General features: G+C 32.2%; 1 protein-coding gene across 1 annotated transcript in view; it reads left to right on the forward strand.

Moving 5' to 3' along the window:
• The window catches only part of CDC42BPA (CDC42 binding protein kinase alpha), a 345,595-nt gene that overhangs the window by 209,694 nt on the left and 123,669 nt on the right, over positions 1 to 12,232 (forward strand). Inside the window, 3 exon segments of the mRNA XM_032632745.1 lie at positions 1,688 to 1,821; positions 11,459 to 11,701; positions 11,950 to 12,060. Of these exon segments, the coding sequence (XP_032488636.1) occupies positions 1,688 to 1,821; positions 11,459 to 11,701; positions 11,950 to 12,060 (488 nt within the window).

Below are 12,232 nucleotides of genomic sequence, written 5' to 3' on the forward strand. Positions count from 1 at the left end.
TCTAGATTGATATACCTTAGCCATAAAATTTGTTTAAAATGACCCCAGAAATGATAGCAGTCAGCTGTGTCACATACTAAATTTTGACTCCAAGTTATTAGAAATAACAAACTAAATTATACCTACTTTACAAATCATTGAAATCCTGAAGATGCTGAAAAGTTAAAATAACAACAAAAAATTTTTAAGATGTTTAAAAGAAGTTAGTATAAACAGAAAAATTCCCACATGAAATGCTGAAATTTGAGAAAATGGTAAGATGTAATTTTCTGAATATAAGACTAAATACCTTGTGATCCTTAAGATTAAACATCCATTGATATTTTTTATTGTTCTTCAAGGAAAACACTTAATACATACTATTAAGACAAAATGAAAACTAATTAAATGCAACTTTGCAGATATTTTCAAAATTGCTAAAAACTAATACCTAATATAGATAAGCTTTTAATAAATCTGTAAGTTTAGGGCACTGAATATTAGTAAATTATTTTATTTAAGGAATCTAGAACCAGTTAGTGTGTAATACATGGATACATTTAAGTTACTTCTTGACTACAGGACTTGTCTATACAAATGAAATGCTCTTTTCAATAGAACTAATGTATTATAAACACTTCTTCATTTATTGAAAGCATCAAACTCAACAGTGTGCAATACTCTGTGCATTTGTTCCCAGCCTTTAATTTGCGAATGAGCCACCTGAGGATCTTGTTAAAATATAGATTCTGATTCATTAGGTCTGGGGTGGGGCCTGAGGATCTGCATTTCTGACAAGCTCCCAGAGGATGCTAATGCTACTTCTCTGGGGATGACACGCAGAGTAACAAGGCTGTAAAGAATAGAAAATATCCAGAACAAAATTAACAATGAATGTGTTTAGATTTCTCTGTTTTCACTGGCTTCAGTTCTTTAATTTGCTAATTTACTTTTGATGCCAGGGATATTTCATACCAATTTATTAAATTTTATTTAAGCATATGTTAAGATTAATAATTTTATTTTATTTTATAATAACTCTTCTGAACTTATAATGTTATACATCACTTGATTACATTACTTTTTAAGTTGGAGAGGTTGTTGTAAGACTGGTGGGCTGTAGTTAGCTCTGATACTCATTTAGCGATGTGACCTTAGGCAAGTTACTCAACTCCCTGAGCCTATTTCAAATATTTGCTTTTAGAAATCAGAGTTTATTCTTCAAATCACCACTAGTGAAACCAGGCGGGGTGATCTGGAACCACAACGTTACAAGCAAAACCATCATCATACAATAATTTGAGTAATATCAGCAGAAGAATGCTAACTAACAGTAGAGGAAAACTTATCTATTTTGTTTGATTGGTCGTGTTCTTTTTTGTTAGTTTTAAGTTTTCAATTGGTTCTGAAGATACTGTTTTTTGGAATTATGGTCTTTTTTTCTAATAGATATGAAGGCATTTTTGCACATAAATTCTGTGCAAAAGTTTGCACTTAAAATTTGTTCTTCGTCCTGGCATTACCTATAAACCATCTTTACAGTGAACTGATAAGCACTTAATTTTCATGAGTTAGTGGCATGTGGTGTTGATAAGCTGAATACCAATTTCAAAATACTTTATTTTTTAAAATTTAGTTGCTTTAAACCTTGGTTTTGAGTATTTACTTTTATGCAAATAGTAAAAGAAACATTGTTTCCTGTTTTTAGAATCAAGTCACTTGGAACAGCAACTTGAAGAAGCTAATTCTGTGAGGCGAGAACTAGATGATGCTTTTAGACAAATCAAGGCTTATGAAAAACAAATCAAAACATTACAGCAAGAAAGGGAAGAATTAAATAAGGTAAAAATACATAGATAGATTGTTAAAGCCTTTTCTGAATTCTTAATCTTGTTTAATTTGTATACTGAAAGCATTCATAAGGACTTACAATAATATATAGTATACTTAGTCTGTAAAGAGATGGTTTAAAAATTTAAGAATTATTTTGGTGTATGACATTCGATGAATGGCTAGTTATGAAGAAACTTCTAAATTTTCGAGGCTTCAAAGTTCAGAATCTTTTGTTCTTTTGGAGAGTTAATAATCAAAGGACTTGATTAAAAGTAAATGTTATTGAAAAAGAAATATTATGAAGAAGTGAGAGAATAGTAAAAATTGTTTAGTGTCTATGGAAGAATGAAAAATACAGGCATATTTTCATTGTGACTTGCTAATATGAACATTCTTTAAAGATTATGATAGAAAATTTCTTTAATTCTTTAATCATTTTTTTAGATGTCAGTTTATCTTTCAAAGCATGGATGAATAAACTGAAGTTACTTTCGTAAGAACTTTGTGAACATGTAAATATTACTATAAACATCAACAAAATTTGTTAATAGCTAGGACACAGTAACACAGTCCATAGGATATATAATAATCGAGCATTAGAGAAAAATACTTTACATAAATGATATGCTGTGTGTACTTTGCCTTCATTAACAAATTTTAGAATGTTGGAATTAATACTAGCCAATGCAAAAAAGAAATGAGTGGTTTATGGCATAGTATAAATTGTATTCAATGATGTTGTATATAATTCATTGATAAAACAGATGAAGTCCTTCTGGGGAAGACTTATAAGTCTTGCTGCCTATAAAGAAATGGAGGTAATTAAAAATAAAACAAATAACCTTTTGCCAATGAAGCTAATCAAAAATATTAACAGAAAGCTATGAAGGTCAAAGTGAATTAGATTAGTATATTTTTACTTTTTTCTTGATGCACTTTCAAGCAGTGTTTTGTATAGATTCATTTATATTCATGGTCAATTTAATAATATTTGGAATTTATAACAGACATCCTATTTGTTTTAATAATATTATATTAATAGTTACTATTATGTATTTAAAGGTAGGATTACTCAGCCAAACTTGGTTAACATAATAAGGATGAGCATCTGATATCTAGATTTATAGTAACAGGTACTTGGCCAATTTTTAATAAGTTTTAATATTAAAAATCCTTTCAGTATATTTTGAGAAGAGAGTAGTACTGAAATGAAACACATCATATTGATAAAGAATTTTAAATGATTTGCCTGATATCCTACAGGCAGCAGATATTCTTTTCAAGATTTTTTTCATTTGATGCATATAAAAAATAAATGTACCATTATATAAGTTTTGACGCAAATAATAAAATGAACCAAACATCCAACTTAAGAAATAGAGCGTTACCTATTTTGTGACATAGCCCTGGGTAGTCATTTCCTATTCCTTTCTCATCACTTCCCTGACAATGGTAATCACTGTTCTGAATTTTATGTTAATCATTCCCTTACTTAAAAAAATTTTATCACATATTAGTGTATCTCTAAACAGTATATTAGTGTTGGCTTTTTTTGAGCTTTGTAAAATGGTATATGCAATCTTTTGCAATTTGCTTTTTTCACTCAACGTTGTTTCTAAGATTTGTCTGTATAGCTGTCGATCATTTATTTAGTTGCTATAAAATACACCATTATGTCAGCACCCACAATTTACTTATCTAATTTTTTGTTTGCAGACATTTAGGTTGCTTATAATTAATAGCTACTATACGTGATGCTGCTATGATTATTCTTGAACATATATCCAGACACACACACACACACACACACACAAACACGAATAGAATAATTGGGTCATACGCGATGGAAATATTGTATTTTTTATGATGATGTCAAATCATTTTCCACTGCTTCTACCAGTTTATACTCCTACCGATAGTGTACAGGAGTTTTTATATTCAACAGTACTTTATATTACTAGATATATTATTTTTGGCCAACCTAATCTAAGTTGACATTTTCGGTCTAAAATGATGTTTTAGTATGGTCTTAATCTGCATTCTCTAATTACTAATGAGGCTGAGTATCCTCACACATGTCCATTTATCATTTGTATTTCTTCTTTTGTGAAATGCTTCTTGATATACTTTATACATTTTTCTGTTGGGTTGTTTGTCTTTTCCTTATTGGTTTGTAAGAATTTTCTGGACATGCTAATCTTTTATCGATTATGTATGTTACAGATATCTCCCAGGTGGTGGCTTGTCTTTTCATTTTGTTTATGGGAGCTTTTGACTAACAAAAGTTTTTAGTCTTAATGTAGTCAAATTTATCAATCTTCATTTTTATGATTATTGCATTTGCTGGCTTATGTAAGAAATCTGAGGTAAAAAACAATTCTCCTAAATTTTTATCTTGAAGTTTTTAAGTTTGGTTTTCATATTTAAATTTTTAATGCATCAGAAATTTATTTTTGTGTATCATATAAGGATCCAATTTCACTTTTTCCCATATGGCTAGCCAGTTGTTCATTTACTAAATAGGCCCTCCTTCCCTTAGTGATGTGCAGTGTCACCTCTGTCATATATTAAATTTCCATTTATGCATGGGTCTATATCTCAACTCTATTCCTTGAAAACTGTGATGGGATTTTGATTAAAATTGCGTTAAATCCATAGAGCAATTTCAAGAGAATTGACATCATTATAACATTGAGTCTTTACGTTCTTACCCATGTTTATTAATATCATTCTAAATGCACACAAGATTTCAAGAGCAAGGAAAGATTATTACGATTTACAGTCAGAAAAGCAAAACAAGACATAAACCAGGTGGCTTTCCTGTATGCCCGTTCTCACCCTTTAGGGCAACACAATGAGAGCTGGTTGGATAAAACCCTACACGTATGGAGACTGTATGGTAGAGAAAGAGCCCCGAAATAGTGAATCAGGGTGTTTACATAGAGGAGAGAGGCAGATGCTTCCTGCTTCCCCTCTATCTCTACCCACCTTTCTGCGGGTCTCCTTGGAAACCTTAAGAGAAGGATCTAGGACTCTTTGGAATATAAATAAGTCACTCCGGTGGAAAGATGTGTCCAAGTCTCCAGCTCTATAAAGAGATTTTCTCCTTGGTACAAGCTCTTATCTCTCTCTCCAACCCTCCTTGAAATGTAAACACATAAGTCCAGGAGTTAAATCTCTTTGGAGTTTTCTCACTACGTATCTAAATTAGTCATAAATTACTTTACAAGGCTTGCTTTTAACTCATGTTCCAAGTTTCAGTAAAATTTGCTTAGAAAGGCCTAACTGTACAAAAACATAAAGTTATTTTCTCTGCAGTCCCACAGTCTTTTTATCCACAAACATGGTATGTCACTCTGTATCGTTAGAGTATTTTAAAATGTTTCTCCATAAAATTCTGTACAGGTCTTGTTTGCCTTTCCTTAAATTTATGATTGTAAGTTTTCATATTTTAAATGGTACCTTGAAAATTATACTTTCTTACTGATTCTGTTCTAGGAACATTGCTAAACTCTTATTAATTGTAATAATATATTTGAGATTCTTTGAGGTTTTATGAAATAATGACAGGTTTTTTTCTTTGTCTTTTGATTTTTTTTTTTTTTTTTTACTTTCTTTCCTTGTCTTACTGTATAAGCTAGGACCTCAAAAACATTCAATAGAAGTGATGATAGCAGGCATCCCTATCTTATTCCTGATTTCTAAGAAAATAATAATGTTTTCTGTCAGTTTTTGGTAAATACTTTTTATCAGGTTAAGAAAATTATCTTCTATTCCTATTTTGCTAATCATTTTTATCAAAAATGGGTATTGACTTTATTAAATGTGCTTCTTTTGCACAGTATTGCAACAAATTTCTAGAAATTTGTTAATATCTATTGATGGAATTATATGATTGTTCTCCTTTAATAAATTGGTCTGGGGCTTCTGTGGTGGCGCAGTGGTTAAGAATCTGCCTGCCAATGCAGTGGACACGGGTTCGAGCCCTGGCCCGGGAAGATCCCACATGCCGCGGAGCACCTTAGCCCCTGTGCCACAACTGCTGAGCCTGTGCTCTAGAGCCCGTGTGCCACAACTACTGAAGCCCGTGCGCCTAGAGCCCATGCTCCGCAACAAGAGAAGCCACCGCAATGAGAAGCCCATGCACCTCAATGAAGAGTATCCCCCACTCGCTTCAACTAGAGAAAGCCCGGGCGCAGCAACAAAGACCCAACTCAGCCAAAAATAAATAAAAATAAATTGGTTTGATGACTTACATTTATAAACTTTTTCTAACATTAAACCATTTTTACTTTTCTGGGTTAAAACTGAATTGCCCATGTATTGTCTCCTAAATATTAATATGGTAATATAGGTAACAGTTATGTTGCATCTGTTCTAATAGTACTGTTTTAAGTGCTTTACATTTATTAGCTCATTTAATCTTTTAAAGAACCCTGTGATTTACGTATTAGTAGTAGTAGCAGCAGCAGCAGCAGCAGCAGTGGTAGTAGTGTTTTTATTTTATAAATGATGAGATCCCACACAGAGAAGTTAGATACATTTGCTCAAGATCATAGGGCTAGAAAGTGGGGGAACTGGAATTTCAACACAGGGAGTTGAGTTCCAGAGTTCATGTTTACCCACTTTATATATCACTGACCTGATTTGCTAATGTCTTTGGGGTTTTTTAGGACTTTTTGTTTTCTTCAATGAGATTGGCTTTTTTTTTCTTTTTTTTTTTTTCCTTTGGTATCAAGATTATACTGGTCTTATAGAGTTAGCTGAGTAGCACTGCATCTTTTTCTGTTCTCTAGAGAAGTTTGTAAAAGAAGAATGTTTTGTTCCTTGAAACACATTGGAGGAATCATCTGTAAAACCATCTGAGTCTGGAGATTTTTTTTTCCCACTTGGGGGGATGGGGAATTTTTTTTAGCTATTGGTTTAGTTACTTTAATTGTTATAGGACTATTCAGGCATTCTATTTCTTCTTGAAACAGTTTTGCTAAATTTATTTTTATAGGAATTTGTTCATTTCTTAAGTTGAAAAATTTACTGGCATAAAATTTTTCATTGCTTCCTTTTACCTTTTTTGATTTCTCCTAGAGTAGTTATAACCTCGCCTTCTTTCTTCATATTATTTCTTTGTGCATTTATTCTTGTTCCCTTGTTTGACCTCACCAGATATTTAGTGAGATCAAAGAACAAGCTTTTGGCTTTGTTGATCTTCATTATTCTCATGTTTCCTTTTCATTAATTTATGTTCTTTATTATCATCTCATATTGGCGGAAGTGGTTAATACGTTGTTCTCTCTTAACTTTTTATGTGGAATTTCATTGAATTTCAACTTTTTTTTAGTTTCAGTGTAAGTATTTCAGGCTATAAATTTCCCCCAATGTATATACAATACCTTTTACCGCATCCCCAAGTTTTAGTCTTTACTAAACATTTTTATTGTTTTCTGTATTTAAAATTTTTTTAGTTCTAAATATTTTAATACCTTTTATGATTTTTCTCCTTGATCTGTGAGTTATTATGGAATTTAGCCTTGTTATTTTTTATTTCTATTTTAACGGTAATATTATTAAAGAATTTGATCTGTATGATATCTGTTCTTTGAAATCTACTGAGAATTACGGCATGATCTAGACCTTTTCATTTTTAAATATTCAATATATGCTTAAGAAGAATGTGTTTCCCGGTGTTGGATGCAAGCTTCTAAATATACATGAAGGTTATTAATTGAGCTTTTCAAATCTTCTTTATATTCACTATTTTTTTAACTGCTTGGTTTATCTATTAATGATTGAGAAATTGGATTTTCTCATGATGATGTATTCACCAGTTTTTCTGTGAAGTTCTAGCAATTTTTTTTCTAATGTATTTTGAGTCTATCTTATGGAATGCACAAAAACTTAGAGTGGAATTTCTTTCTAGTGAATAGAATTTTATTGTTGCTATAATGATGCTTTTTCTATTTAAGTCTAGATTTTGTTTCATAATTTGGTATAACAAACTGCATTTAACTGGTGAACTTACTCCTTTTATACTTATTTTGATTACTAATCTATATGGACATGTTTCTACCACTTTTTGTTTTCTGTTTGTCATGCATTTTCTGTGCTTATCTTTATCCCCTTTCTCACTCTTTTTTTTTTTAAATTGGAGTAAAGTTGATTTACAATGTTGCATTACTTACTGCTATACAGCAAAGTGAATCAGTTATACGTATACACATATCCACTCTTTTTTAGATTCTTTTCCCATATAGATCATTAGAGAGTATTGACCAGAGTTCCCTGTGCTATACAGTAGGTCCTTATTAGTTTTCTATTTTATATATAGTAGTGTGTGTATGTCAATCGCAATCTCCCACTTATCCCTCCCCACTTCCCCGCTGGTAACCATAAGATTGTTTTCTACATCTGTAACTCTGTTTCTGTTTTGTAAATAAGTGCATTTGTACCATTTTTTTTTAGATCCCAAATATAAGCAGTATCATATGACATATGTCCTTCTCTGTCTGACTTACTTCGCTTAGTATGACAGTCTCTGGGTCCACCCATGTTGCTACAAATGGCATTATTTCATTCTTTTTATGGCTGAGTTTGCTCTTTTTTTAAATTGTGGCAAAATATATGTAACATAAAATTTCTATCCTAATCATTTTTATGTGTATAATTGAGTAGTGTAAGGTACATCACATTGTTGTGAAACCAATCTCCAGAATTCTTTTCATCCTGAAAATATTTTTCTTGATTTTTAATTGAGGTTTTTGTTTTCTTGTTCTCATTTTGCTCACTACTCATTCTAGCAGTTTCTAGTAGTATTGAATTTTATCGTGCATATTTAACAAAGTCTAAATTTAATATCTTTTTTTTAAATTTAATATTGGGTTGGCCAAAAAGTGCCTTCGGTTTTAAAGTAAAAATAAAAGACTTATTTTTCATTTTCACCAAGAACTTTATTGAACAACGTATTCAACCTTTTGTCCCACTACCTTCTGCCATTTTTCAGGCAACTTCATAATTTCATCTTCCAAAACTTTTTATCTTTTTGGGCAAAGAACTGTTCCGGGTGCCTTTTACAGTCTTCCAGGGAACTGAAATTTTTTCCGTTAAGAGAATTTTGTGAAGACTGAGATAAATGGAAATCTGAAGGTGCAATGTCTGGTGAATACGGCAGATGAATTAGACTACCCAGCCAAGCTGTAACAGTTTTTGCCTGGTCATCAAAGAAACACGCAGTCTTGTGTTACCCTGATGGAAGGTTATGCGGTTTCTGTTGACTAATTCCAGATGCTTTTGTTGAGTGCTGCTTTCAGTTGGTCTAATGGGAGCAGTACTTGTTGGAGTTAATTGTTTGGTTTTCCGGAAGGAGCTCATAATAGAGGACTCCCTTCCAATCCCACCATATACACAACATCATCTTCTTTGGATGAAGCCCATCCTTTGGTGTGGTTGGTGGTGGTTCATTTCACTTGCCCCACGATCTCTTCTTTTCCGCATTGTTGTACAGTATCCACTTTTCATCACCCATCACAATTTGCTTTAAAAACGGTATGTTTTCGTTACGTTTAAGTAGAGAATCACAGGCAGAAATACGGTCAGGAAGGTTTTTTTCGCTTAACTTATGTTGAACACAAACATCAAAGCGATGGATATAGCCAAGCTGGTGCAAATGATTTTCAGTGCTTGATTTGGATATTTTGAGTATGTCGACTGTCTCCTGTGTGATATAACATTGATTGTTCTCAGTTAATGTCTCGATTTGATCACTATCAACTTCAACTGGTCTACCTGACTGTGGAGCATCGTCCAGCAAGAAATCTCCAGCATGAAACCTCGCAAACCACTTTTGACACATTCAGTCAATCACAGCACCTTCTCCATACACTGCACAAATCTTCCTTTTGTGTTTCAGTTGAGTTTTTACCTTTCTTGAAGTAATAAAACATAATATGCTGAAAATGTTGCTTTTTTCTTCCATCTTAAGTATTAAAATGGCTACACAAAAATTCACCAGTTTTGATAAGTTTTTTTTTTAATGTATACTGTTGTGACAGGTGTCACAAGAAAATCTAACAAAATTGTTTCGAATGAGGTTAAAGACAGCTAAGCGCTACTAGAGCCGTCTTACGGGAAAAACCGAATGAACCTTTTGGCCAACGCAGTATCTTAAACTGTTGCTCCCAGACACTTTGAGGACCTTTAACTCTATTGCTTCTTCCCAACTACTGTGCTTTTTTGGGCCAATATGTTAGTCATGTCCTTTTTGTTTACTGTACAAATGAGACAATAATACAATCTTATATACAAGTTTGCTTACATTCATATTTATGTTTACCAATTTCTTAGCCCTCCACTTCTCTTTCATTAGACCTTCCTTCTAAAATCATTTTTCATTTTCCTGAAATAAATATTTAGAGGTTCCTTTAAGTTCAGATCTGGTTGTGGTAAGCTCTGTCAATTTGTGTTTGTAAGAATCTCATTATTTTTTAGCCTCATACTTCAAAAGTAGCCTCATACTTCAAAAGTAATTTTTCTGTGTGTACAATTTTAATTATTATCTCTTAAAAAATATGTCCTCCTGTTACTATTGTTACTTCTTAGATGTCTGCTCTAATTATCTTTTTTTTTTCCTTTTTGAGGATGGGGAATAGGTGATTTGTGTTTTTTCCCTCTGATTTTTTTTTATTTTTATTTAATGTTATATACTTTATTTTTTAAAGTTTCTGGGTTTGAGTTTCTTCTTATTTTTCTTCATAAATGTAGAGCTTTCTATATTGGCGGATTCATGTTTTTAATGTTAATACTTACATTTTTTCATTTCTGAATGCTCTATACAATGTTTTATAAACAGTTTTTCGTAGTCTTTTTGCCTCATCATTTTAAATAGTCTTTTGTCATTTTCCTATTTTTATGATTTCCTTTTATTTCTTCAAACATTTCATGTATAGCAATCTTATCAGTATCTGATAGTTCTAATATCCAAATACCATTGGGGTTTATTTTTATTGGGGTTTATTGTTTGTAATGTTTGCTTGTGGTTGTTTGTCCTTTGGGTGTTTGGGAAATCTATGGTTGTGAACTTATATGTGTATGCTCTTAAAAAAAAAAAAAAAGATATCATTGAGACTCTTCCTCAAAGAAGGTTTGCATTTCCTTTTGCTGGGAGGCAGGTGGTTCTACTGACCCAAGTCTACTTCAGCTCCTTCTAAGTTTCTCACTTTAATTAGCTTTTCTCTTTGCTGCTGGCCCAAGAGTTAGTCTCCACATCAAATACAGCCCTTGTTTTTATCATTTGTAATCATTTGATATAATTTTTAAAAATATCACAGATATCCATTAAATTTCACAAAATCTTTATGTTTACCATTGTATCTTGTATTCCTATACCTTTATTTGTTTATTTATTTATTGAAACTAAGGTACTGGAAGGTTAAATCTGTTGTTCCTTTGCAGTTAGCATGTTAGCATAAGGAATTGAGAACATGAACAGAGCACCATGCTCCTAGTATCTGTTCAAAAGTAGTTCATTTCTTTTAATTTTGTTCTGAGGTGAATTATTTTGGCTCTTCTTGACTTCATGATAAATATTTTGATGGCCAAATTTGGTCCCTAGGGTGCAGAATTGGTAACTTATATTCTTTTTACGAAACTGTAGGAACTAGTCCAGGCTAGTGAGCGATTAAAAAACCAATCCAAAGAGCTGAAAGACGCACACTGTCAGAGGAAACTGGCCATGCAGGAATTCATGGAGATCAATGAGCGGCTAACAGAATTGCACACCCAAAAACAGAAACTTGCTCGCCATGTCCGAGATAAGGAAGAAGAGGTGGACCTGGTGATGCAAAAAGTTGAAAGCTTAAGGCAAGAACTGCGCAGAACAGAAAGAGCCAAAAAAGAGGTTAGTAGTCAGGCAAATTTGTAGTGCCCATGGGGTAGTGATTAAAGCTGCTTTTTCAGACTAGTGAAGTAATATATATTTCATTCTTTAATTTTTGAAGAGTTTTTTTTTTAGTTTGGTAATAATATTTAATATGAATTTCAACATTTAAGTTATCTATCTATTGCAAGGTAAATTCCCATGGGGAGACATTTTATTGGAGAAACAATTATAACCATGAAATCTGCTTTTTTCATTTTATTTTAAAGCTGGAAGTTCGTACAGAAGCTGTAGCTGCTGAAGCATCTAAAGACAGGAAATTGCGCGAACAGAGCGAGCACTATTCTAAGCAACTGCAAAATGAATTAGAGGGACTGAAGGTATCGTTTGATTTCATATTTATGAAGTTGAATTAATTTTCTCCTCTTTCTGCTTAACAGGACTATGTTATGTTCTCTTTTTGGTGTAGAGTAAAAACTAACTATCCTTCAAACATAGTATTCTTAATTCTTATTCTTATCAATAGGAAGCTGGTATAGACTTCTTAATCAT

Source organism: Phocoena sinus, chromosome 1, assembly GCF_008692025.1.
Source record: "Phocoena sinus isolate mPhoSin1 chromosome 1, mPhoSin1.pri, whole genome shotgun sequence".
NCBI lineage: Eukaryota > Metazoa > Chordata > Mammalia > Artiodactyla > Phocoenidae > Phocoena > Phocoena sinus.